Genomic DNA, 27264 nt, shown 5'->3' with positions numbered 1-27264 from the left:
ACTAAAACTATGATACATGGTTTTCCGTTGTTGTAGAGATCTGTATCGTTTCCATTTAGTTTTAGGTATTTGATCTTTTATGTGAATGTAAATTGTATCATTTCTTAAAATTTTTATATTCTAATGGTTGTTGAAAGTATGAAAATGGAATTCATTTTTATACTTTGATTTTGTCTCCATTGATTATGCTACGTTTACTTACTAATTTCAATAACTTCCCTGGGGGTTCTTTGGGTTTTCTACATACTACAATGATGTTGTCTGTGAAAAATGATAATTTTATTTCTTCCTTTCCTATCTTGTTTTATATTTTTAGTAGCTACATCTTATCAGCTTAAGAAAATGTATATTTCTGGGGCGCCTGGGTGGCTCGGTCAGTCATGCATCTGACTTCGGCTCAGGTCATGATCTCACAGTTCGTGAGTTCGAGCCCCGCGTTGGGCTCTGTGCTGACAGCTCGGAGCCTGGAGCCTGCTTTGGATGCTGTGTCTCCCTGTCTCTCTGCCCCTTTCCCGCTCGCACCCTGTCTCTCTCTCTCGCTCTCTCAAAAATAAATAAACGTTAAAAGAAAAAAAGAAAATGTGTATTTCTTATTTGCTAAGAGATTATGTTTCAACTTTTTTCTTAAATGAAAACCAATTTTTTAAAAGTTTTGTAAGAATCTCTGCACTTAACATGGGTCTCGAACTCACAACCCTGAGATGAAGAGTCTCATGCTCTACTGACCGAGCCCATCAGGTGCTTCTGTTTTTAAACTTCTAAAAATAATTTCAGGGGCACCTTGGTGGCTCAGTCGGTTAAGCGTCTGACTTCAGCTCAGGTCATGATCTCACGGTTTGTGGGTTCAAGACCCACCTTGGGCTCTGTGCTGACAGCTCAGAGCCTGGAACCTGCTTCCGATTCTGTGTCTCCTCTCTCTGCCCTTCCCCTCGTCACGCTCACTCTCTCTCTCTCAAAAATAAATATTAAAAAAATGTTAAAAAATATAAAAATAAAAATAATTTCAGACTTACAGAAAAGTTTTAAGAGTAATATAAAGAATTCCTGTCTGTTTTTTACTCAGATTCATCAAGTTTGTTTTAACATTCAGTCTGTCTTTATTTTCACGGTTTTTCAAAGCCATTTGAGAGTAAATGTGCCCATCATGTTGCTTTCTCTTTAATGACTTCCGTGTGCTTTTTTTCTAACAAGGACATTCACTGTTCACGTATATAATCACAGAATAGTGATCCAACTCAGGAAATTCAACTTTGATACAATACTGTTACCTAATATCTAGATTTTAATCAAATTTTCTAGTGGTCCTAAGAGTGTCCTTTAAATCAGGGTTTTTGTCTGTTTGGTTGGTTTTCAGGTCTAGAATCCAACCCAGCATTGTGTATTGTATTTGATTGTCATGTTTCTTCAGGCTCATTCAATCTCTAACGGTTTCTCAGCCTTTCTTTGCCTCTCCTGATACTCTTGACAGTTTTGAAGGGTACAGGTGATTTATTATATAGAATAAACTTACTAAGAGTTTTTTAAAAAATCCTCAATGAGGTCTGCATTTTATATACTGCTTCTTTTATATCTGTTGAGATGCCTTTTCTCCTTTAATCTTTTTCCAACTTTCTTGAAAACTTCTTTTGTTATGAAATATAGCACTTGCAGATAATTGGATAAAACGTGTATGAAAAACCCAAGGAGTGTTTATGAAGTAAATGCCCATGTGGCCATGACTGAGGTCATCCCAGATGCGTGTCCTCCCTACCCTCCTGACCACCACTCCCTCCCTGCCATGCGGTGGCCACCTTCCGATGTTTATGTTCATTACATCCTTCATTTTGTTTCCGGTCTTAGCACCTAAGTATCTGCTTCCAAATAGAACAAGTTAATTTTGTTGTTGTTTCTGAACTTGAGATGTGGGAAATCATATAGGATATGTCACTTTGTGGTTTTGCATGTCGTTTTGAGTTTGTTGATTTTATAACAGTGTGCTGTTTGAATATACCGTACTGACATCTTATCCATCCACTGTTAGAGTACTTCAAGTTTTCTTACTTTTTATTTTAGAGAGAGAGACAGAGACAGAGCACAAATGGAGGGGAGGGGGGAGGGAGGGAGACAATCCAAAGCAGGCTCCAGGTTCTGAGCTGTCAGCACAGAGCCCGACGCGGGGCTCGAACCCACGAACCGCGAGATCATGACCTGAGCCGAAGTCGGACGCTCAACCGACCCAGCCACCCAGGTGCCCCAGGTTTTCTCACTCTTATGAACAATTTTGCCGTAAACAATCTAATATATGTAGACGGGTGCAAATTAGTACACATCTCTGTAAGACGTACAGCCCGGCAAGAACTCCTAAGTGATGAGACATGCTTGTCTTCTGCTTTAGGAGATACTGCCAGTTTTCCAAAGTGGTTGCATCAGTGTGTATTCCCACCTTTGCCCCACATTTTATCTGCCAGCAGGTATTGTCAGATTTTAAGATATTAGCCAGTCTGGTAGTGTGCTGGTAGATATGACAGTATTGCTTTGCGATTTTAATTTACATCTTCTTTATTTATGAGTTCGAACACCTTTTAATATGTGTGTTGGACATCTGCATTTCTTTTTTGTGAAGTGCCTGCTGAAATCTTTCTTTGGTGAGGAAGATAGATTATCTCTCTTTTTATTACTATTATTATTATTATTATTATTATTAGTTTTAATTTTAATTTAATTTATTTTTTTAATTTACATCCAAGTTAGTTAGCATCTAGTACAACAATGATTTCAGTAGATTCTTTAGTGCCCCTTACCCGTTTGGCCCATCTGCCCCTCCCACAACCCCTCCAGCAACCCTCAGTTTGTTCTCCATAAGTCCTCATATGAGTGAAGTGCTAGGATATGTGTCTTTCTCTGACTGACTAATTTCGCTTAGCATAATACCCTCCAGTTCCATCCGCGTAGTTGCAAATGGCAAGATTTCATTCTTTCTGATGGCCGAGTAATACTCCATTGTATATATATCCCACATCTTCTTTATCCATTCATCCATCGATGGACATTTGGGCTCTTTCCACACTTCAGCTATTGTTGATAGTGCTGCTATAAACATGGGGGGGGGCATGTGTCCCTTCGAAACGGCACACCTGTATCCCTTGGATAAATGCCTACTACTGCAATTGCTGGGTCGCAGGGTACTTCTATTTTTAATTTTTTGAGGAACCTCCATATTGTTTTCCAGAGTGGCTGCACCTGTTTGCATTCCCAATCTCTCTTTTTATTATTGACTTGTAGGACCTCTTTATATATTCTGGATTTCAAACCTTGGTCGGTTATGTACAGCAAACATCTTTCCTCATCTTGTGGCTTGTGTTTCGGCTGTCTTTATGGTGTTCTTTTGGTGACCAGAAGCTGGTCATTTTGATGTAAATTTATCAACATTTTCTTTTAGCCTTAGTGCATTTTGAAGCTTCCTTAAAATGTCTTCCTTTACCCCAAGATCATAACAGAATGTTTTATATTGCTTTAAAGATTTTTTTTTTCTTTCACATTTGGGTCTGCAATCTGTCTGAAAGTAATTTTTGTTCCTTGTATGAACAAGGGGTCCAGTTTCATTTTCCTAATTATGACAATACCACTTTGCAAAAATAGGTTTGTCCCCATTGCGCTGGGGTGCCACCTCCGTTATAATCCAGTCTGTGATTGGGCTGTCTCTTCTTCCAGCAGTCTGTTCGTCTCCCCCTCAGCCGGTACCACACTGTCTTGATTACTGTAGATTAGTAGTGGGTCTTGATACTTGATTGAGCAAGACTTGCCACTTTGTTTTTCTTCTCTGACATGATTTGGTCCTTCGCATTTTCATATAAATTCCAAAATCCGCTCATCAGATTCTAATAAAACAAAACACTTCTTGGGATTTTGCTTGAGTTTGCATTGAATGGATATATCAGTTTGGGGAGTATTGTCCTCTTTACAATATTTAGACTTCCAATCCATAAACATGGTATATCTTTCTCTTTATGTAGGTTTTCTTGAATGTCCCGATAAAAATCTGGTCATTTTCTCTGTGGAAGTTTTGTGCTTTTTTTTGTTTTGTTTTGTTTTGTTTTTTTGCTGGTGTATTTTCAAAGAAATTCAAAACATTTCATTTTATCCAGTTAAGGACTTAAATCTAACTGCAGTATCATTATCGCACTCAACCCAATTAACAAGAATGCCTTCAGCCTACCAATCTATGTTAAATTTTCCCTGTCTCAGAAATGCCTTTTTATGGTTGATTTGTTTGAATCATGATCCAAATAAGGTCCACACATTTCATTAGGTAGATGTGTCTCTTAAGTCTTTTTTGGTTTGCAGTTTTTTTTTTTTTCCTTTTGATCTTGAATCCCTTTTAATCTCTAATTGATTCTCCCTCTCATCTTTTCCCTACATCATCTATTTGTTGAAGGGGTCATTAGTCTTGTAGAATTTTCCACATTCTGGGTTTGGTGGTCATTATTCTCATGGTGTAATTTAACATATTCCTTTGTTCTTTGTGTTTTCTGTGAACCAAAAATTACACTTGGAGACTTGATTAGATTTTGCTTCAATTTTTTTTTTTTTTTTTAAACAATACTTCATGTGTTGTTTTGTATATTTCTCATTACAAAACATCCCGAAACAATGTCCGGGTGTTCCACTTTTGGAGATGTTCGTGTCGAGCAGTGGGTGCAGGTGTTGGATTCTTTCATTATAAAATTCCCCACCAGCCTTTCTTCTCATGACTTTAGTGGTCACAAATAATCATTGCTTAGATCTGTTATCTCATTCTGTGTTAGAAAATGGTAATCTTCTTTTTATTGTCTGTGAAATCTGTAGTATGGCCCCATTTTCCATTCTGTTATTTGTTATTACTGCCTTTTCTTTCTTTTCCCCCTGGATAATTCTTACCAGGGGATTATCAAGTATATTAGTTATGTTGAAGAATCAAGTTTTGGCTTTGATATTCCCTATTGTGTGTTTATTTTCTAGTTCAATAATTTCTCCTCGAATTCACATTATTTTCTCTTTTGAGGCGAGTTTTGTTGCTGTTCTTTTTCTTGTGAGGTATGTTTAGCTATGTTTTTGGCCTTTTTTTGTTTTGAGTTTATTTACTTATTTTGAGGTAGGGGAAGGAGCAGAGAAGGAGGGAGGGAGAGAGGATCCTAAGCAGGTTCCTCACTGTCATCACGGAGCCCAACGTGGGACTTGAACTCATGAACCTGAGATCATGACCTGAGCGGAAATCAGGAGTTGGACGCTTAACCCACTGAGCCACCCAGACACCCCCTGGCCTTTTTTAAAATAACATTGTCAGGTTGCTATTAGGTACTGGAAGTACTTAAGTGTTAGATTAGCTGCATCCTCAAATTCTGATAGTAATATTTTTATTGCTTTTTGCTATCAAGTATTTTTTTCTGTTTAATTTTTTTTTTCAAGGTTTATTTATTTTTTGGGACAGAGAGAGACAGAGCATGAACGGGGGAGGGGCAGAGAGAGAGGGAGACACAGAATCGGAAACAGGCTCCAGGCTCCGAGCCATCAGCCCAGAGCCCGACGCGGGGCTCGAACTCCCGGACCGGGAGATCGCGACCTGGCTGAAGTCGGACGCTTAACCGACTGCGCCACCCAGGCGCCCCTGCTATCAAGTATTTTTGATGTCTACAATGATTTCTCCTTTGACCAATGAGTTATTTAGAAGTACATTGTTTAATTTCCGAATATTTGAAGATTTTCCAGGCATCTTTCTGTTAATTGTATTCTTAGTTTAAGTCTTCTGTGGTCAGAGAGCTCACTTTGTATCATTTCTCTTCCTTTAACATTTCTGAAACTGCTTTAGGTGGTGAAAGTTCCATGTACACTTGAAGGGAATGTGCATCCCAGTATTTTGGGGTACAATATCTTATAAACGTCAGTTAGGGCAAGTTGGCTGCAAACACCGTCCAGGTCTTCTGTGTTCTTACTTATTTTCCGTCTACTTGTTCTGCCAGTTACTGAGAGAGGGGTGTTGGAATCTGCAGCTGTGATTATGGATTTGTCTGTTTTTCAATTCTAACAGCTTCTTTGGTGTGTTTTGAACCTCTGTGCTTGGGTGCATACACATTTAGTAGTGTTCTGTTTTCTTGAATAAATCGATCTGTCTATCTCTGTGTAATGCCTCTCTTTGTCCCCAGTAAATATTCCTTTCTCAGAACCTTACTCCCTGAATTTAACATATGCGCTTTCCTTTGATTACTGATTGGATGATATATTTCTGTTCGTATGTTTATTTTTAACCTATTCATGTCTTATATTTGGAGTGTAGTTATTATAGAAGGCATATAGTTGGGTCTTTTTTACCCAATTTAATAATCTCTGCCTTTTAATATGAATGTTTAGGTCATACACATTTTTTTTTTTAATTTTTTTTTCAACGTTTTTTATTTATTTTGGGACAGAGAGAGACAGAGCATGAATAGGGGAGGGGAGGGGCAGAGAGAGAGGGAGACACAGAATCGGAAGCAGGCTCCAGGCTCTGAGCCATCAGCCCAGAGCCTGACGCGGGGCTCGAACTCACGGACCGCGAGATCGTGACCTGGCTGAAGTCGGAGGCCTAACCGACTGCGCCACCCAGGCGCCCCTAGGTCATACACATTTGAAGTGACGATTGATAGGGTTTGGTTGGTTTAAATGTACCATCTTTCTTTTCGTTTTCTTTTTAAAAACTTTTTTTTAACGTTTGTTTATTTTTTGAGAGACAGAGACAGAGCATGAGCTGGGGAGGGGGGTGAGGGTGGGGGGGAGTCGCAGATTCCGAAGCAGGCTCCCGGCTCCGCGAGCTGTCGGCACAGAGCCCCACGCGGGGCTCGAACCCATGAACCATGAGATCGTGACCTGAGCCAAAGTCGGACGCTTAACCCAGATGCCCCCTTTTCGTTTTCTATCGACTCCACTCGTCTTCCTGTTTTTCTCCTTTGCTGCTGCTTTCAGAGAGGGGGTGTGTGAACATAAACAATTTGTATTTCATATTTGAAATAGAAGAATCATTTCTTTGGACTTCTTTTGCTTCCATTTTTACGATTCCGGTTTATCTTCACTATCTATCGGCTTATTAGTTACGCTTCCTTTAATAAATTTGTATTGGTTGTTCTGGGGAGTATAATGTACTTCGCTGACTTATTACAACATGTATTCCAATGAAATGATGCCACTCTGCATACGGTGCCAGGTCCTGCGTGAGCACGTCCTGAGAGTACAGACTATGCTCGCGGGGGCTGCCGTTGCCTCTTCCCACCTTTGGTGCTCTTGTTTTTCTGTAGTGCATGCCATCATGCATCCCACCCACCGTACCTTGCTACTTTATTTCCTGGAGATATCCAACCATCTTCTAAAGCAATGAAAACGAGGAACGTACTTTTTTGATATTTGCCATCATTTAGGCCGTTTTCGTGCTTTTCATTTCTTTGTGTGAAATGCCCATTGTCACTCGGCTTCATTTGGCCGCAAGAACCTCCTTTTCGACTCTTGTTAGTCTAAGACTGCTGCCCGTGAATTCTCACAAGCTTTTATCTGAAACGTCTTTATTTCGCTTCCATTTAGTTAATAAATTTTAATTTTGAGCGTAGTTTTGGATTTCAAGAAAAATCAAGCAGAGCATGCAGAGTTCCTGTATCCTTCGCTGTCCGAGCACTTCCAGCCTTTCCAGCAACCCTTCCGCGTGTTTTGTTTTTTTTTTTTTAATTTTTGTTTAACGTTTGCTTATTTTTGAGAGAGAGAGACAGAAAGAGACAGAGCATGAGCAGGGGAAGGGCAGAGAGAGAGGGAGACACAGAATCCGAAGCAGGCTCCATCCAGGCTCTGAGCCGTCAGCACAGAGCCCGACGTGGGGCTCAAACCCATGAACCGTGAGATCGTGACCTGAGCCGAAGTCTGGCGTTTAACCGACGGAGCCCCCCCCCCCCCAGGCACCCCAGCCCTTCCGCATGATAATCATGCTTATTTTAAAGTCCTTGTGTGATCGGTCTGTGTCTGGGTCCCATGTCCTCCCCCTCTGTGTCCTCCTGCCTTCCTCCTGCACATCTTCACCCTGAGCTCCCTGGCTCACTCCCCTGTGTTCTCCTCCCCTCTCTTGAGGGTCTTGTCACTGTCCATCCTCGTTCATTTGCTTGCCTACATCCCGGTGGGAGCTGTGCCCCTCAGGGCAGGCCCTGGAACACGGGCATCTCTTGGCCCTGCGTCTGGGGCTGGGTAATTGGGCTAACTCACAGACTCACGACAGTGACCGCACCAGTGGGTGAGAGAAGGAAGGGACGAAGACACAAGAGGTTACTTCCCTGCTAAGAGTTCCAGGGAACATTGCTGAGTAAAATTGAGTCATCCACTTTATATTTCAAAAAATTCACAAAAATAACACATTCTTGAAACATTTAGCAATTTCGGGAGTTCTCTGAAACAGGAAGTCTCCCTCCCCCGCTACTGCAGTCTAAGGTAATATATGCTTCCAGACTTTTCCCTAAATGAGTGTAGGCATATACAAGTAACGTGTATTGCACATACATACGTAAACATAGTTTGTATTAAGAAATGGGCTCATACTGTATATAAAATTCTTCACGTCATCTTTTCATTTACGGTTTCACAGGCGTCTTTCTAAGTCAGTGCGTATCTATCGGTAACTTTGAAACTGCTTATACAGCATGCCCATGGATAGATCTAGCATAAGTTATTTAAGCTTCCCTCTTTTGGTAGACATTTTAATTGCAGTTCTTTGCTTGTGTTGTGATACTGATGGCTGATGCGCTTGAGGGCTTACCACGGGCCAGGGACCATGCCCTGAGCTTCCGGTGGCTGAGCTCATCGAACTTTCTAATGCTTTCCGAATCACGCACAGTTGTTCTCTCTCCTTTCTCCTCATTAGCATAGCTGGCACTGAGAAGGACTGAGCCTGATGTTTCTGGACTGTGCTCATCCACTATGACCTCTCCAGGTCATTCCAGCCCAAAGCAGCCAAGTTTTCCACAGTGTTGGTGCCAGAGCACTGGCGTGTGGGAGTCTAGCTTTCCCGTTCTGTATTCACTGCAGCGGATACACTGTCGCTCCCTGCTTCAGGGGCCCCCTCTTGCCCCTCTCCTCACTTCCCTTAAGAGGGCAGGTCCCTTGCGACCACTCGAAGCTGGATTCAGGTCTGTCTACCCATTCTATGGCCCTGGAAGCAGATTGGGGATCTTAGTTGCTTGATTTCCCAGGGGAGGCCAACCTGAATGTGGTCCAGTGAAATGTAATCAGGGACTTTATAGTGTCTGTTTTCGACTTTCCCAAACCTCCTGGCTGCCAGATCTCGACCTTTCATCCCAGGGGTGGTATAAGTCTCTCCGAGGACAGGCTTGAGTTGATGGGTTTTTTTCCTGTCGTGTGCTGGGCCAAACGACTACCTCTTTGAATTCCACGTTTCCAGTCTTTTCCTGCAAATCAAAGTGGGTTTGCAACTTCAGCTAATTCTGATGTACGGCCAGAAATGATGCGTGCTGTTCCTGGGTTGTGAGGGGCTCAGAGGAACAGGCAGAGGCAGGCAGGGGCTCCTTTCCATTGGCTCCAAGAAGCCTTTCCAGAGTGCCTGTCCCTCATCTTGGGCAGAGGCCTCCAGGCCACAGCTGATCACACTGACTTTCCCCTGTATTAATGTCTTTGTTTAAAACTGCTTTACTGGGGCGCCTGGGTGGCTCAGTTGGTTAAGCGTCCGACCTCGACTCCTATCGTGATCTCATGGTTTGTGGATTCAAGCCCCACGTCAGTCTCTGTGCTGACAGCTCAGAGCCTGCGGCCTGCTTCAGTTTCTATCTCTCTCTCTCTCTCTGCCCCTACCCCACTCGTGCTCATGCTTGTCTCTCCCTGTGTCTCAACAATAAATACACATTGAGAAACAAAACAAAACAAAACACCGCTTTACTGAGGCATATATGTCATGCAATAAAATTCACCCACCTAAAGCACCCAGGTGGATACGTGCCAACGGTCACACAACCCTCAACCAGAGGCACATTTGAACATTGCCATCACTGCCTTGTGTCCTTGTTCTTGGTTTTGCCCTGTCCCTCGCTTCCTCCCCGCTGCGGACCAGGCAACCAGCGATTTGTGTCTGGAGGCAAAGGTTTTGCCTTTTCTAGAATTCCTTATAAACGGAATCGTGTGTCGTGTTGTCTTTTCTCTCTGGCTTCTTTTCCTTAGTAAAATACGTTGGAAAGTTATCCCCGTTATTACCACTAGGCTGTTCCTTTTTAGTGTCCATTGTATGGACAGTTGGTGCCTTGTGTGTATATTCCCTCGGCGAGGAACATGGAAATTCGTCCACTTTGTGGCTATTGTGAATCGCGCCAGTATAAACATTTGTGTACAAGTCTGTATGTGGACATAAGTTTTCATTTCATCTGGCCAAATACCTAAGAATGAATTGCTGGATTGAATGATAAATGCATATTTAGCTTTTTAAGAACCTACCGTTTTCTAAATTACTGTACTATTTTGCATTCCTACCAACAGTATCTGTGGGTTCCTGTTGCCTCATATCTGTGCCAGCAAAGGTGTTGGCTTTTAATAAAAAGCCAGCAAAGGTGTTGGCTTTTAATAAAAGTATTAATTTTAGTTATTTTTTTTAATTTTTAAATTTTATTTTAAGTAGGCTCCACGCCTATTGTGGGGCTTGAACTCACGACCCTGAGATCAAGACCTGAGCTGAGATCAAGAGTCGGATGCTTAACTGACTGTGGCCCCCAGGTGCCCCTCAGCAGTTTTAGATTTACAGAAGAGTTGCAAAGCTAGTACAGAGGGTTCCTTATACCTTTAATCTTCTAATGAGATGATTCTCAACCAGGGCTGATTTTTGGCCCCATAGACCTGTCGCAATGTCCGGAGACATAGTTTAGTTGTCACATCATGGGGTGGGGGGCAGCCAGGGGGATTCTACTGACACCTAGTGGGTAGAGGCCATTTGAGATTGAGGTGGCCGTTGGATGCCTCTTGGGACCTTTTCCTTCTGCATGTATTGGTCACTGAATTCCTGCCTACTGTCATGGAGCCTCTCTTCCGAGTCTATCGAGGCCTGAAGAATCAATCCAAAAAGGAGGAAGTCGTTTTTCTCCAGTTCCAAGTAGACAGTTTCAACCTCCAGTGACCACCAGACCAGAGGACACAGGTCTGGTTCCTATAGGACAGTGACCCACATGGGAATGACTATCTTTGGACGTTCCTTGACCGTCTCTCCTCCCTCTGGACAGAGGTCACTGACTTTGCTTTGTTCCTTGGTTTTACTACCTGCCCTTCACACAATGCCTGTAATTAGCATACCGCCACTCAGTGTTGCCCAAGTAACTGTATAGATCATTTCTCATCTCCACAGTCAGATTATTGCCAGAGGGCTGAATGACATCCTCCGGGACTTCAGTAACAATGAGGAGGACTTCTTAATGGTCATGGAGATTGTGGTCAGATTGTCAGAAGACGCAGGTGTGTATAAGGATTGTGTACGTTTATTTTTTACTTGTGTATTTTCAAGAAATTGCGTATAACCACCGGTAGTGAATTAAAAAGAAAACCTGGGTATTGATCGAAAATTTTAAGCAATGTCTAAGCATGAATGGATATTGTCATCAACAATGGGTGTCTTATTTGGCATCAAATTATCCTTATTTTTAGAAAATTAGAATGACTAATGGCCATGAATGCCATTTGCCCTGGCAGTTAAGGCCTTTTGTATTTCATGCATTTTGCCCGACTGTTGGTTGCTAAGAAAGACCACATCAAAAGAAGTCTTTTGGATTAGAACAATCCCAGTCATTAGTTTCCGTCACCTGTAATCTTTGTAGGCTGATCTTGATTTCTCTCTCTCTCTCTCTCTCTCTCTCTCTCTCTCTCTCTCTCTCTCTCTACCTCTCCATGATTGCTCTCCGGGGAGGAAAGCACGCTGCTGGGTGGTAGACACTGAGATGTCCCTCCTCGCCCCTCCTCCCCCATGCACGCAGGAGTGAGTGGTGGGGTTACCAGTACTGAGAGCTGCCCTGCGCCCCCGACCCCCCATTTGTAACGATCAGTGAACAGCTTCAGAAAGTTTCTGAAATCTTACACTGCTTTAGATTTTGATCATTTTCACTGAAAATAGAAAAATAAACATTCCATATAGCTCCTGTATTAGTTTAAAATATTCAGATGAATATGACACAATGCTTTTAAAAAGGCCCAAGTGGATGTTTTGAATCCTTAAATGGGTTCTCTTTGTAAATGAGTCACCATTTACAGTGCTGAAGCAATTATATATTTGTGTTAAATTTAATGTGGTATATTGGAGCTAGAGCCGCTCTTTTGTTTAATGCTCTGCCTTAGAAATAATTGGGATGCGTGGATTGTGGGGGAGTGCACTTATGAAAGAATTATTTATAATGTATACATTCCGGCTGGAATTTAAATAAGCACAACCCATAGGTCTGGCATATGTGCCATTAGTTGTAATGGCTTTTGGACGCTGGCCCAGCGTTGCAGACTGCCTGCTCCCTCCTCGATTTATATATGGCTTGTTATAATAGAGTTGTCATTCTCCCTTTCTTTTATGTTTTTATATTGCTGGATAGCTTATTAGCTTTTTAAGCCTGTCTGTAGCGTAAATACTCTAAACGGGAAATGATTTTTAAACTGCGTTGGTCTAATTTCCTTGATGAAGTATTTTAGTAAGAAAAGCTAGAAACTATCGCCATACACTCTGTAAGATGCTTGGCTTATTCTTATACGATTCTTTTCTGATTTTTTATTGCTGCAGAGCCCACGGTGCGGACCGACCTGGTGGAACAGATTCCTCCCATTGCCGTCTTTTTACAAGAAAACAGATCGAATTTTCCAGGGGTGCTCGCGGACTATCTTACACCGATCGTAGTGAGGTACCTCACGGATCCGAACAACCAGGTGTGAAAAATTGTAACCTTAAGATCTGTGCAGCGAATTCTCCTTAGTCATATTTGTAGCTGATATCCATAATTCAGAAAACAGCTTTGTGGAGTTAAGTGATTCAAGAACAAAAGATCTATTTGTGCTCGGTTCCTCCAATTGTTCAGGCGGATAGCACTCATTCTTATTATCATGAGATACTTCTTTTTTTTTTTAACTTTTTATTATGGAAATTTTCAAACACACAGCAGTAGAGAGAATATTAAAATGAATGTCCGTGTACTCTCTACCCAGCTTCGACTGTCATTAACATTTGACCAGTGTTTTCTCATTTATCTTAAGATAATCCAACCCAGATAAAAGCATTTCCCAGATACCATATCATTTTTACTGTAGATGCTTTAGTATTACTCTGAGAAATACAGATACTTTTTAAAACACATAATAGCAATCCCATTATCACATGGATAGAATTTATGAATAGATCTTTGATATTTCACTAATCTCTAGTCATTGTTCAGATTTTTCACTTTTCTCAGAAATCTGGTTTTATGCGAGCAGTCTCTTTAAATCAAATCCACATGAGGTCCATATATTACATTTGATTGATGTACCTTTTACAATTTCTTTTAATTTGTCATAATTCATCCTCCCTTTTATTCCTCTGCTCCAAGGAAACTAAGTCATTAGACTATAGGATTCCCCACATTTGGGATCTGGCTGATTACATCCCCATAGTGTGGTTTGAAATGTTCCTCTGTTCCCAGTACTTCCTACGAACTGCTACTTAAGTCTACAGCCTTGGTCAGACTCAGAGTTTTGGGTTGTTGGATAAGAATCCTTTTTAGGCCCTGTTGCTGTATCAGATCAGGAAGCACAAAAGCAGTGTGGCCACGGCATTTGGGTTTTGTCAGCCTTATCTGTTCTTTACAAAATTCCCCACCATGAGTTTGTATTGATATTTCCACGTTAAATTGAGGATTATAGGGCTTTTACTTATTTGATTTTATATTTGTAACTCTCGTGCTTTTTTGTTGTTTTGTTTTTGTCTTTTTACACGGTACACATCTTGCTTTTTAATGGCATTAGTGTGTGTGTGTGTGTGTGTGTGTGTGTGTGTGTGTGTGTGTATCCAAAATAAAAATGCCAGTATGATTACTAACAGTTTGGTGGGATAACTGAGTATAGTTTAAGGTTTCTTTGCCGTTCTTTTTGTTTTTGGACTGTCTCCCACTAGAGATGCACAGTCGCACAGTCCTATTAACATTAGTATTAATGAGACTGTGTTTCAAAGTTACTTGTATTAACCCTTTTTGTGCCTGAGCTCTCAACTTGATCTGCCATTAGGCTCATTTATCTTCATATATTTTTTAGTTTTAGGAATTGCTTTAGCTTTTACATTTGGATTTAATTTAGACTTATAGTAATTATTTAAGATGTTTGTACATGATTCCAAGTCAAAACTGTAAAGCAAAGCACATTCAGAAAAATCTGACTTCTATCCCTACCTCCCCCATCTGTTCCCTACTCCTTCTGTAGATAGCGATTTTTTCTACGTTTTGACTTATTCTTTTTTTCTTTAAAAAAAAAGTTTATTTATTTATTTGGAGACAGAGCAAAAGAGACAGAGATGGATCATGAGCAGGGGAGGGGCAGAGAAAGAGAATCCCAAGCAGGCTCCGTGCTATCAGCACAGAGCCCAAGGCAGAGCTTGAACTCACGAACCATGAGATCGTGACCTCAGCCAAAATCAAGAGTTGGATGCTCAACAGACTGAGCCACCCAGGCGCCCCCTAGGTTTTAATTTATTCTTACCTTTAAAAAATACACACAGAGGGGCCCCTGGGTGGCTCAGTCAGTTAAGCGTCCAACTTCACCTGAGGTCACGATCTCGCAGTCCGTGAGTTCGAGCCCCGCGTCGGGGGTCTCTGCCGACAGCTCAGCTCAGAGCCTGGAGCCTGCTTCGGATTCTGTGTCTCCCCCTCTCTGCTTCTCCCCGGCTTGCAGTCTGCCTCCCTCTCTCTCTGTCTCTCAAAAATAAAGAAACATTAAAAAAATTTTTTTTTTTTTTTAGTGCACACAAGAGGGTAACTGAGCAGATACGCGTATGTCCTTGTGTTCCTTGTTCCTTTCTCAGATGCAAAGTGGCGGGCCATGACTGATGCTCTGTCCCTTGCTTTCCCTACCATCCAGGGTATTCTGCAGATCACTCCTTTGCAGTCTAGGCAGAGCTCCCTCATCCCTTTTTCCAGCAGCAAGCTCCTCCACTGCGAGGATGGAGCGTAGTTTATTGATAGACACTTGGCTTCTTTCTACTTTCCTGTCACTTAGAATTGTTGCCACAGGGAGCCTCGCAGCCTTTCTATTTGTCAGTTACTCTGGGATTTGCACAAAGGCTAACTGTATTTTTTTTTTTAAGTTTATTTATTTATTTTGAGAGAGAGAATGGGAGCAGGGGAGGGAGAAGCGAGAGGGAGAGACAGAATCCCGAGCAGGCTCCGTGCTGTCAGTGCAGAGCCCGATGCGGGCCATGACCTGAGCTGAAATCAGGAGTTGGATGCTTCATGAACTGAGCCACCCAGGCACCCTAGAGGCTAAATGTGTGTATGATTTTTAATGATATGCCAAGTTTTCATTATTCCCGTTTGCAGATAGTTCTGCCATTTTGGCTTGCTATTTCTCCCTTGCTCTGAGCATTTTTAAAAAGCAAATACTTGAGCTGTTAACTATGACAGGGTTAAAGGTAGTGTTCCAATAAGGAAGACAGTCCTTCTGCTTCCCCTCTCCTGATGTCAGTGTTTTGATTACTTTTACATGTTCTTGTCTAGGTGCTTCCGTCTTCCCCCACATAGGTCTGAGCTTAACGTGATGCAGTTTTCCCCATCCACTCATTTATTCCGGCGGTGTCTGAGTGCCCGATGTGAGCCAAGCGTGGTGCTTTGTGCTGGGGATAAAGACCTGAGTAGGACCGATTTCCTGCCCCAGAAAGCGAATCTGCACGTAGTGGACATTGTACATCTTCATAATCTTCCTGTTTTTACTTTGGTTGAAAGCTTAGCTTTCTTCCAGCTTTTTTGATACGGTAGATGCAGTGAGCATCTGTTCTTTTACCTTTGGGTATGTTCTTGAAAACGAGATTGCACTGGGTCAGAGAACTTGACATTTCCTTGACCTTTGTCATAGATCACTGCCATCTGTTTGGTTCCAGAAGGGGAGAGGCTAGAACGGTGGTTTGGACCCCAGGCTCTCGGCTGTGTGTGCTGAAGAGTCGTATCAGTGGCTCAGGCCCTGCGACACCCAGACCCACTGCCCTCGCACGGTGGCCACTCCTTTTGCCTTGGCGTCTCCGGAGCTCAAGTCCCCAAGAGGGCCTTCCACCCCCTCACCGCAGCCTGCCCTCCCTGCTCGGCCACCGCGCTGAGCCTTCAGGGGTCCCTGAGGTCCTCCTCGGCTGTCCCCTCCCTCATCTCCCCCTTTCTGGTCTCTCCACTGGTACCCTCCCCCCCCCCGCCCCCCCAGTTGTGTCCTTCTGACAGTGCCTCTGCCGCTCTGGTCCTGCCTGCCCATCACAGCCCTCCTGCGTCACGGAGGCTGAGTCTGCGGGGCGGGGGGTGCACTGATTGGTGCCATCGCACATTTATGGATTCGATCGCAGCCGACTGCAGCGCTGTCCGCCTACCCTTTCACTTGTCCCTGCTCAGCTGCTCCCACGTCGCCCAAGGCAGCTCTTTCAGGCCTCTGCCACTGTCATCAAGCCTCTTCACCTTGCCCTGCCTGGCACCAAACAGGTGACCTGGCCTTTGCCTCCACAGAGGAAATAGAGACCTTCAGTCTTCATCCCCTCCCTCGATGAGTGATGAGTGGAAGCGATGAGTGGAAGCCGCGTCTGCTTCTTCCAGTCCCCCGGAGCCACAGCCTGGGGCCATCGAAATCCTCCCTTCTCTTGCCTCCCTCGCCCAGCTGGACCTTGCCGTGTGTCCTTTCTGTTCATGATAAACATATAACTCTTGAGTGCGCCCCCTCTTCTCCGTTCTTATCACTTTCAAACATAGAAAGGCAGCAGAGTCCGATTTCCCCGAAGGTTTTCCTTCAGACTCTGCAATGCCTTCGGGCACAGCCGACTCCATGGGCCTCCAGCCCCCCACCCGCCATGGCACCTCCAATTGGTGCCTCCCCCTCACTCTGCCCAGGCTGGTAGCCTTGCTCCTTCCAGAGGCCCCTCTTCTCCTCCTCCTGTCCAGCTCTGCCTCACTGTGACTGAGGCCAGCCCTTTCAGAAATCCCCCCTCCCACCCTGTGGGAGTGCCTCACGGTCCCCCAGGGGGTAGTAAGATCTGAATTAGGCCGAGATCCAGATTCTTTTGCATCTGAGAAGGGTGGGTGTGTCCTGTCCCGGGTCCCGGAGTGTCTGCAGCTCAACCCAGGCCTTCCTCCGTCTGTCATCGTCATCGGGTACTCTTTCTGGCCGTTGCACTTGCAGTGACTCAGTGGGAGGTATGAAATCACAGAATCATGCCGGGTGTCGGTATCCTTACTGTGGTCGCTGGTACTGTGAACAGCTTCCGTTTCTTGATCTCTCACCATGTGATGCACCATGCGCCGGGATTAGCGAGGATTATCTTGTTTACCCTTCCTAACCACCCTGCAAAGTAGGGGCTCATTAGTTCCTCTTTGTTTTAGAGGTGAGGGAGCTGAGGTGCAGAGAAACGTGGTTGTGTGTGCTGGGGCGCGGCTGAGCTGGAGAAGGACCCCGGGATGCGGGGCTTGGTTTCCTGAGGCTCATCTGGTAGATGTTTGGGGATTGCCCGGGCTCTTCTGGATCCTGTAACTAGTATTTTCTCTACCCTTTTAGACTCTGAGCACTGACTGTAGGAACCGCGCCTTAATTTGATACATCTCTGAGACCGAGCCCAGGGCCTGGGACCCGGTAGAGTTGGAGTGGAGGGCTGTAGAAGTGAATCAGCCGACGCCATTCCCTAGTGTAGCCACATTGCTTCAGCTGTCCTGAGCTACTTGCCTTCTGTCTCCGGGGGAATGGGTGTCCCAACCCCTCTTCACATTTGATGGCTTCAGAATTTGCCTCTTTGTTCCCGCTTCTTGTCTCCTAGCTGCCTTACTTTTCCAGTCTCCCGCACTGGCTTTTCTCTTTTGAGTATCATCTATCATCATGCCTACATCTCCCTCAGCCTCCTGTTCCCTGGCCTTGACCCTGAGCGGACCACTGCCGAGCTTCTTGAAAGAGGAGCGTCTGTCCTTCCGGAGCCTCTTCCCTGCAAGGGCTCCCAGCCAGGCGGCAACCCAACCCACTGCAGCCGATGCCCCGAGAGCCCGTGGAGACGTGTCCTGCTGGGGACTCAGCTGTCTTACTGTGAAATCCAGTGTTTCTGTTTCTTTTCTTTTTTTTTTTTTTTCTTTTTTTTTTTTTCAACGTTTAGTTATTTTTTGGGGGACAGAGAGAGACAGAGCATGAACGGGGGAGGGGCAGAGAGAGAGGGAGACACAGAATCGGAAACAGGCTCCAGGCTCCGAGCCATCAGCCCAGAGCCCGACGCGGGGCTCGAACTCCCGGACCGCGAGATCGTGACCTGGCTGAAGTCGGACGCTTAACCGACTGCGCCACCCAGGCGCCCCAGTGTTTCTGTTTCTTCAAAAATAGTTTTGATCTTTAAAATACCGTGGAATATTTTAATGACACGAGAGGACTGTGTAATAAATACCCGTATACCTACACACTCACTCAACAAATGTCAGCCTTTTGTAGTTTTGCCTTAGACCTATGTAATTGGTTTCTTTACAGGTTACAGATACGGTTAAAACTGTGCTGTGCCCCTTCTCATGCCATTCCTCTCCCTCTCTCCCCTCTTGTAGGAAACTACCACCCTGAGCCTGGGGTGCCCCTCCCATCCAGAGTTTTAGACTCCCACCGGTCGTGTAAGCGGCCCCGAGTAAGAGAGTGCCTTGTTTCAGGTGCTTTAGAACCTTACATCAATGGCATCAGACCGTATTTGCCTTCTGCCCCTTGCTTTTATTCCTCCGTTTTAAGATCTAGCCACACTGGTCCAGAGAGCTCTTGGTCATTCATCTTAACTATTTGAAACTATTGCATTCATACTTATTCCACAATCGATTTATCTTTTGAGTGACTTCTTTTTTGCCTTTACTTGATCTTTTTGCGCCCTTGGTCACCATTAACTACTTTCGGGTTTTTGAAGAACCTTTCTCGGATGTCCCCTGGCCACTTAACGTTGCTCTCCCCCGCGATGGGGCACAGGGCCGACCGGGCCACGTTCTCCGTTCCTCCCGGAGCTCGTCGTCAAGCAGATGTGCACCAGGGTCACCTTACTGCCTCTATCTCTGTCTTGGTGACTAGCCATATGATTTCAGTGCCAGTGAAGCGGCATTCATTTGGGGGCCACTGGCGCCCTCACACCGTTCTGAGCCCTTGGTCGTGCCCCCCATGGCTGCCCTGGGAGGTGGGTGAGGCCATCGTGCCCTTCTGTGGACAAGAAGCCGAGGCTTGCCCGAGGGGGCCCAGCTACTGATTGTGGGATGCAGATGAGGCGCAGCCTTGAAACCACTGCGGTGTCTCCTGTGGGCGACCCAGGTGTCCCCCCAACCCCTTGCCTGCCTGCCGGTCTGGTCCTCCCCAGGCCCTGGCCCTGGCCCGCCCTCCACAGTATCGTTTTCTCACCGTGTCGGATTCCCTGGGTGATCCCCTCTGCCTCTGCGGGCACGTGGCTGCCTCTCACCCAGGCCTCCAGAGCTGGCGCGTCCCCACAGCCCCCTGATGGTTCTCCCGGGGCATCTGTTGCGTCGCGTCGGGCCCTCAGACTCCAGCACCCACTCCTGTTCTTTTTACCTTCGGTCTTGCCCCTCTTTCCACGTCTTCCATGTGGTGATCGGCGGTAGCCCGAGGCATAGTTGATTTCCAGGATCGTCCGCAGTGACCAGCTGAGCTCTCTTCGGCAGCGTCTCTCAAACCTCCCCTCTCCTCTCTGTGCCCCACCCCCCGAAACCACGCCTCAGTCAAAGCCAGAGCAGCTGTGCCCCGGGACCCCTCGCCCGCCCTTGCAGCTTTCAGGGCCGCTTGAGGCTTCTCACGGGTCACCCTCCCCGAAGCCGTGTCTGGTCTTGCCACTCCTCTGCTTTCCCACGCGTGGGGCTCCCAGTGTCCGGGAGTCATCGCCAGAGGCCCCAGCCCTGCCCGACCCCAGCCGGCCCTTCAGCCTCCCTCCCCTGGGCCGCCCGTTTCCCTGTCTCGAGTCTCGGCTCATGGGCCGTGCTGTCCTGTCCCCATCCCTTGCTTGCTCTAGCAGTGCCCAGGAGCGGCCGAAACAGCACCACAAGCCAGGGGGCTTAAAACGGCGCACGTTTATTCTGTCACAGATGCGGAGGCTGGAAGTCCCAGACCCAGGTGTCGTCAGGGTCACGCTCGCTCTCCAGGCTCCAGGGGAGAATCTGTTCGTTGCCTCTTCCGGCTTCCGGAGGTGCCGACCCCCCTTGGCTGCTGGCCGCATCCCCAGCCTCTGCCTGTGTCTGCCTGTGCTGCCCCCTCCTCAGTCCGTCCTCCCCCCTCGCCTCTCTCTTGTGAGGAGACTTGTGATTTCACTTAGGGTCATCCTGGCAATCTTGGATGGCCTTCCGGTCCTTACCGTGACCCCCAATCCCATCTGCGGAGACCCTGTTTTCCAAAGGGGGTCGCGTTCAAAGGCCCCAGAGATCGGATGCACACGTAGCTTCGCCCGCCGCCCCCGGCGCCTAACCTTGGCTTCTAATCGCCTCTGACGTTCTCCTCCGCGTCCGCCCAGGCCCTGCCCTTCCTGCCTGCTGCGCCTCAGCTGCCACCTGGGACTGGGGCCGGCCCTCCTGGTCTGCGCTGCTCTCCCGGTCTCTGCTCCAGGCATGCAGCAGAAGCTCAATAAGCGTTATTGGGGGCTTTTGCTGCCTCTAGTTGGACACCAGCTCCTGTCACCTCAGCCTGGCAATACTGCCGGGGCATCATCTTTTCTCTCCCCGCCCCTCCCACGGGGACTGTGGCAGTAGCTGCCTTGCCGACCTTTCTGCCCTCGGTCTTTCATCGCCTCCAATTTACTTGGAACGCCGCTGCCGGAATGATCTTTCTAGAAGACTGTTTTCATCTTGTCACTTGCTGGGAGGCTTCCACGTCAGAGTGCGTGGTCAGCCTGCGTGGCGTCTTTTGTAACTGTCGTCTGCCAAGCTGCCACTCTGTCTTCACACCCTCGGCCCCGCTCCTCTTTTCCTGCCTCAGCCTCACTGCGCTGGGCCGCGTCTGCCATTACCTGGGCTGTGAATTGGAATTTCCTGCGTTTTCATTTCCCCAAGCGTGTTCTCTGGGCAGCTTCCCGGGATCCCCCCCGGGTTGCGGTGTTGGCCGGCCCCCCCCCCCCCGAAGAACAAAGAGCTCGTCGGCCTGGCTCCTCTCTGGTGTGGACTGAGGCGTCCTCTGGGTCCTGTCTTGCAGGGTCTTCTCTGGGCCCCTGCCCCCCGGCCCCCTATGTGTGCGTAGGCGAGTGTCTGCGTAGAAAGCTGGGGTACAGGTCGTGAGGGGAAAGGGGGGGCATGTCACAGACCGATGGGGGACACGCCTTGAGAGGGGTTCTGGGGAAAGGGATGTTTGGCCTGAGAGGAGAGGAACGGAGGGAACCAGCCCGGCAGGGGGAGCGGCGTATTCTAGGGCCTCCGGGAAGAAGTACAGGTGGAGGGCGGGAGGCCTTGTGTGGCCCATGCACGCGGCAGGGGACAGGGCCAGCTTGGCACCCTGCATCGGGAGTTTGGGTCCCGAGAGCACCTCCGCTCGTTCCGTGTTTCACCTTTGGCCTTTTGTCCTCTTCTAGGTTAGAAAGTCAAGTCAGGAAGTGCTCTTGATTCTTCTGGAACAAGATCTAATTTCCCAGCACGATATTGAAAACAAAGTGTGTCCGATCCTGCTGGCACTCTCTGCCCCAGACAGCGACGACGAATATAAAGCAGAAGCCGTGAACGTGAGTCTGTCTAGGGAACGACAGCCCCACACCCTGGTGGACGGTCCCAAGCTCGGGGTGAGCCTGACTGGCAGTATGACAGGTGTTCAGTGTTGGCCAGCACTTGCCCGAACATGGCGCCGGGCGATTTGGCCTCGGCCGGAGAAGGTCCACAGTTCGGACGCGTGCGTGTTCCGAAAACAATCATCCTTGGATCGACAGTTGTTTCAAGACAGCAGAGCTGTCGAAATCAAAGTTTAGGCAGAGTTGAGGCAAGATACAGACTTCTGCCGGGCGAGATGCAGAGATTTATAGGCCAGTCAGTCCTTGAACCCACTGGGATCATGGGCCTTGTTTCCCAAAGCAAGGGGCCCAGTGTAGTGTGGGAGATGGTTTGGGTAGTCCTCGGGCAATTAGGAAAAATCCAGTCGGCCTGTGTGTCTGTTTATAGGTGAGGACAGGCCGGACGTAGGTGTGTCAGTGGGTATGAGAGTCCACTCTGAAGAGTGCAGCAGTTTGAGAAATGCCCTATTCAAGTATCGGTGCTCACACCAGTGAAAGGTGTATAGTGAGAGGACTAGGACAAATACTCCATTTTCTTCTTTGAATTCTAGGGGCGCCTGGGTGGCTCAGTGGGTTAAGCGTCAGACTCTTGATTCCAGCTTGGGTCATATCTCATGGCTCGTGAGTTCGAGCCCCGTGTCGGGCTCTGTGCTGACAGTGCGGAGCCTGCCTGGGACTCTCCGTTGCCCACTCTCTCTGTTCCTTCCCCACTCATGCTCGCTTCCTCTTTCTCTCTCAAAAATAAATAAATAAACTTAAAAAAATAGTTAATTTTGTGGCATCCCTGGGTTTGTATGATTCTGTACCCACTGTGAAGTGACTGTATAGTCGTGGACTTTCTCCTTGCTTCTGGAACCTTCACTCATGAAGTAGCTGCTAATGAGCCAGTACCAGCTTTCACGTATCGCCTTACACACAGAGACTCCCGGGCTTAGACGAAGACTCTCGAAGACTCTCGTGCCTTCTCCTCTGTGGCCCGAGGGAAGGGTACCCGCGGCCATCTTGTTTTGTGCGGCTGCTCCCCTGTCCGCTGACCCAAGCAGACGGTGCTGCACGGCACGCCCCCTCCCCCGCCCCGTGTTTCTCTTACAAGAGTAAATACCCCAGAATTATCCTAGCAGTTTAGAAAAACCACACGTAAAGATTTAAAAAATCCTGGGCCTTATTTCTGAATACAATAAGATACAGGAGATGGCTGTTTTCTTGGTTGAAGAAGAATGAGGTGAGAGAAAGGGATTCTTTCTCGAAGTGAGGAAACAAGCAGCACGGCGCTAGAAAATCCTATTGTAGCATGAGAGCGTTTGGTAATTCTTCTTCATTTATGTAGAAGTTTTCCTCAACTGTGAGTTACAGGGCTGGCTTTTTAAACTAATTCACGTTTTTGCATATTCCATATGTTTGTAAGATGAATCAGGCTGAAGAATAATTGATTATTAAAATTCAAATTCTCCAGGGTTCTTTTATAAATTTCAAGTTTCCCTATAAGAAATTAAATTTATTTTGCAAAATGAACTCGGGTAATAGCATTTAGTTGGACTATTTGGCAGTTGAGCAGTGAACTTTGCCAGCTAGATCTTTTTTGTTGGGAGGTTGGTTAGGCAAGTACCCAAGGTTACGACCGACAACCAAGTATCTTATCCCTCCAGCCTGATAATACCGTGAAAAATAATGCTGGAGGCAGTTTTGCATGATTTTTATTTGGTTTTGTTTTCAACCACTACATTCTTGCCAGCAATATTCTTTTTCCCCTCCTCCTCTTCCTCCTCCTCCTCCTTTTTTTCTTCTGGCGAAAATATTTGGAAAATACAACAAGCCTTCAAAAAGCTATCTCCACAAATCACTTACAGAACAAATTAGTTTACATAAATTGTGTTTTTCATTCTAAGTGAGTGACTGATATCATTACTTGAATGTGAAAGCTTCCAGACGTGGCTGCAAAGAACGTTTAGTCTTGAACCCTTTGCAGGCCAGGATGCACCCACGTTTCAGGGTATTTCTGGAGGAGCTCCCCTTCCCTTCCCATGGAGCCCTGTTGGAAGCAGGATTCAGGCTGTCTTGTCCAACCCATGCATGCTTTTTGGTCAGATTCAGAAGCTGTTCTGTGTCCCTTTCCTGGAGCCCGAAGGCCAAGAGGGGGCCGTTCCTGGAGAGGGCCCACCCCTCGGACACCCTGTGTCGAGGCGCACAGAGGGCCCCGTTCTCTTTAGCTCCGAAGTGACAGGATGGGCAGAGAGCAGATTTCCTTCCCCAAGGAGAAGCCCACACGTGTGGTTTACAGAGCTCCCCAAGGAGGGCAGGGCTCTCAGCTGGTCCGTGAGTGACCCCCGAACACTGTGAGCACCCACAAGAGCAGTCAGTTGTGCTGCTCCAACACCCTCGTGCTTTGGACTCTCTTTCCAGACACGCGGCGTGAACGTGGCCGCGGCCCACCACACGGAAACACACACACACACACACACACACACACACGCGCGCGCGCACGCGCGCGCGCTCCGAGAACAGTGCGGTTCTCTGCGTCTCGCCCAGAGGAACCCGGGTGCCTCTGGAGGCAAAATGTGCATCTGCACTTTTTTCCCTTCGCTCCTATTAGAGGCGACCGTCAGCTCATGCTGGTGCCGGCGACCCTGGTGCGCACTTGATTAGGGAAATCAGAGGTAGCCAACGAGACGTGGCCTGGGCATTTGTAAATTGAGTTACGCGATGGAAATTACAGGCTGGTTTCTTCCACCCTGCTTTCTCACGGGCACACGCATTCCGGTTTGTGAAATCTCTCCCTATCTGGCAGACGGCGCCCGTGACCCCCTCCTTCGTGCAGTCAGAAGGCTTGCTGCGTCATCTGTCTTCTGTCATTTAGCAATTGCGCTGGGTGTTGATTCCTCCTTCAGAAGTGTGAGCTTCTGAACACAGGTGGCTTTCTCCCATCGGCACCCAGCACAGTGCCAGGCCCAGAGTCAGTACTAAATAAATGTTAGTTGTTGAATGAATGAATCGGTAGAGACCGGCAGCGCCACATTCTGTAATTAGATCTAGACAGCATAAACAGGCCACCGGAGACCAATTAGAATTCCTCTTGCTCGCAGGAAGGCCATTAGCATTCTGAGATTATAACTAATTGTCAGAAGCCTATTTTTCTCCCTCAACACGTTTTCACATTCAGGCTTCCTCGTTTTTTGTCGTCATTCCTATTCTTAAGCTCATTTTTATTTGCGCATTTCCTTAAAAAGAAGGCTGTGGTGGTGTCTTCTAAAGAACAGTTGGCCCCGAGTAACTTTGTGAAGATGGTCATTCCGTGCGACTCGTACCCGGGGCCACCAGAATATCGCTTCCTGTCACTCGGCGCGCTGGCCGGCTTTTAATGATTCTGGAAGTGTTTTCTACGGGTCGTAATAAGGTCACGTGGGTGTGGCGGAGGGAGAGGGGTGGCTGGAGATACTGGGCACTCTTCAGTTGCCCGTTACCCTGGATACGGGAGCCCTGCGTGCTCATTTATTGTGGCCACCACTCTGTACAAGTCTGCCTCGAGCCGGGTCAGAGAGCTGTGTCCTCCGAGCTCGGCGCGCAAGCCTTTTCATGTTGGGATAATTTCCCTTCCCTGCAGCCCTCCCCCCTGCCCCCCCCCCCGCCACCTTCCCGCCACTCAGTGCTCTTCCCCCTCATGTCTGCTGTGTGCAGATTCCACGTAGACTAGCGGGTGAGCTGCTGACCCAGGCAGTGTGTGCAGTGAGGAAAGCAGGTTCAGAGACAGGAAGCCCTTCCTCCCTCCCTCCTTTTCTCTTTTCCTTCCGACCCCCCACTTTTTTCTTTTTTGGGGGGCAGTGGGAGAGTTCTTTAAAAATTTGGGGGGGTGGATAATTTCTCATTTTGTTTTGATTTTCAACTTGTAGAAAATTCTCAGGAATGAACTCTTGAACTCTTGCATACCCTCTATCCAGCTTCTCCAGGAGAATTTATTTGAGTCTCCCTCCTTATGCGTGCGTATACGCGCGCGCGCGCGCGCGCACACACACACACACACACACACAGATACACATGTATGTATGTGTATGTATTTATCGGAGCCATTTGGGAGTGAGAGACATTATGCCCCTTCAGTCCTAAATATTTCAGTGTGTATTTCCTAAAGACAAGGAAATACTCTCTTAAACAACCATAGCACATTGATCAAAATCAGGAAATCTAGCACTGGTACAATGCTGCTATCTCCTCCACAGTTCAAGTTCAGATGTTGTCATTCGTCCAGGATCCAGTCCTGGATCACTAGGTGCATGGAATTGTCCCATCTCTTCGGTCTCCTTTTATCTGGAGCAGGTCCCCAGCCTCTGAGTTTTGTAACGTTTCCATGTGAAGACACAGGCCAGTTCTTCGGTAGGATGTCTCCCAGTCTGGGTTTGTCTGATGTTTCCTCATGATTGGATTCAGGCTCTGTTTGGCAAGAAACACGAAGTAACATGTTCTCATGTGTCCTGGCGGGAGGCCCAAGACTCCAGTTTGTTCTGAAGTTGGCCTTTGTTGACTCTGGTGACTGGGGAGATAGAGGCGGTGTCTGCCCAGCTTTTAGGGACTTCTTTCCCCTCTGGATGTAAGAAGGGGAGTCACTTTGAGGCTTTGTAAGTGTGCTTGTCATCAAATTTCCACCCACTAGTATAGCGTGCATTGACTGTTGGAGTCCATTTGCCATGAAGAGTGCTCCCTTCTCTGTTATTTGCTTACGGTTTGCTGAGGATTTTCACATCTATATTCAAGAGGACTATTGTGGGCAATTTTCTTTTCCTGTTATATTTTTTGTCAGGTTTTAGACTCTGGGTTATTTGGGCCTCAGGAAACGAGTTGGGAAGCGTTCCTTGCTCTTCTGTTTTCTGAAAGGTCTTATTCGAAATTGGTGTTTTTTTCCCTTTAAATATTTGCTAGGATTTAAATATTTGTTAGAATTTACCAGTAAAACCTCTGGTCCAAGAGTTTTCTTTGTGAGATGGCTTTTGATAGCAGATCCAATTCAGATAGGGGGTTATAATCAGATTTGTTATTTCATTTGTGTCATTGGGTAAGTTGTGTATTTTAGGGAATTCATTAATTTCATCTAAGTTGTTAAATTTATTGGGCTAAAGTTGTTTATACTATTTCTTTATCCCTTCTTTAATGCCTGTAAGATCTGTAGTATTTTCCCCTTTTATTATGACAGTGATAGTTTGTCTTGTCTTTTCTTTCTTTCTTTCTTTCTTTCTTTCTTTCTTTCTTTCTTTTTCTTTCTTTCTCCTTCCTTCCTTCCTTCCTTCCTTCCTTCCTTCCTTCCTTCTTTCTTTCAAGTTTATTCATTTATTTTGAAAGAGACA

The 27264-nt window shown here is 46.5% G+C and overlaps 1 protein-coding gene across 8 annotated transcripts in view; it reads left to right on the top strand.

Moving 5' to 3' along the window:
* The window catches only part of LOC121019912 (serine/threonine-protein phosphatase 4 regulatory subunit 1-like), an 83257-nt gene that overhangs the window by 29692 nt on the left and 26301 nt on the right, over positions 1 to 27264 (top strand). For all 8 annotated transcript variants that reach the window (XR_005785817.1, XR_005785816.1, XM_040459721.1 and 5 more), the window contains 3 exons: positions 11357 to 11463; positions 12767 to 12909; positions 21746 to 21892. Coding sequence is in view for 6 of the 8 variants with exons in the window: in XM_040459721.1 (XP_040315655.1) it covers positions 11357 to 11463; positions 12767 to 12909; positions 21746 to 21892 (397 nt within the window). In the remaining 2 variants the exon portion in view is untranslated. The remainder of the gene's footprint in view (positions 1 to 11356; positions 11464 to 12766; positions 12910 to 21745; positions 21893 to 27264) is intronic.

This window comes from Herpailurus yagouaroundi, unplaced genomic scaffold (assembly GCF_014898765.1).
Source record: "Herpailurus yagouaroundi ecotype Mexico unplaced genomic scaffold, PumYag 246, whole genome shotgun sequence".
Lineage (NCBI taxonomy): Eukaryota > Metazoa > Chordata > Mammalia > Carnivora > Felidae > Herpailurus > Herpailurus yagouaroundi.
Note: the sequence above shows the minus strand (reverse complement) of the source record. Positions and strands in the feature narration are given on the sequence as shown.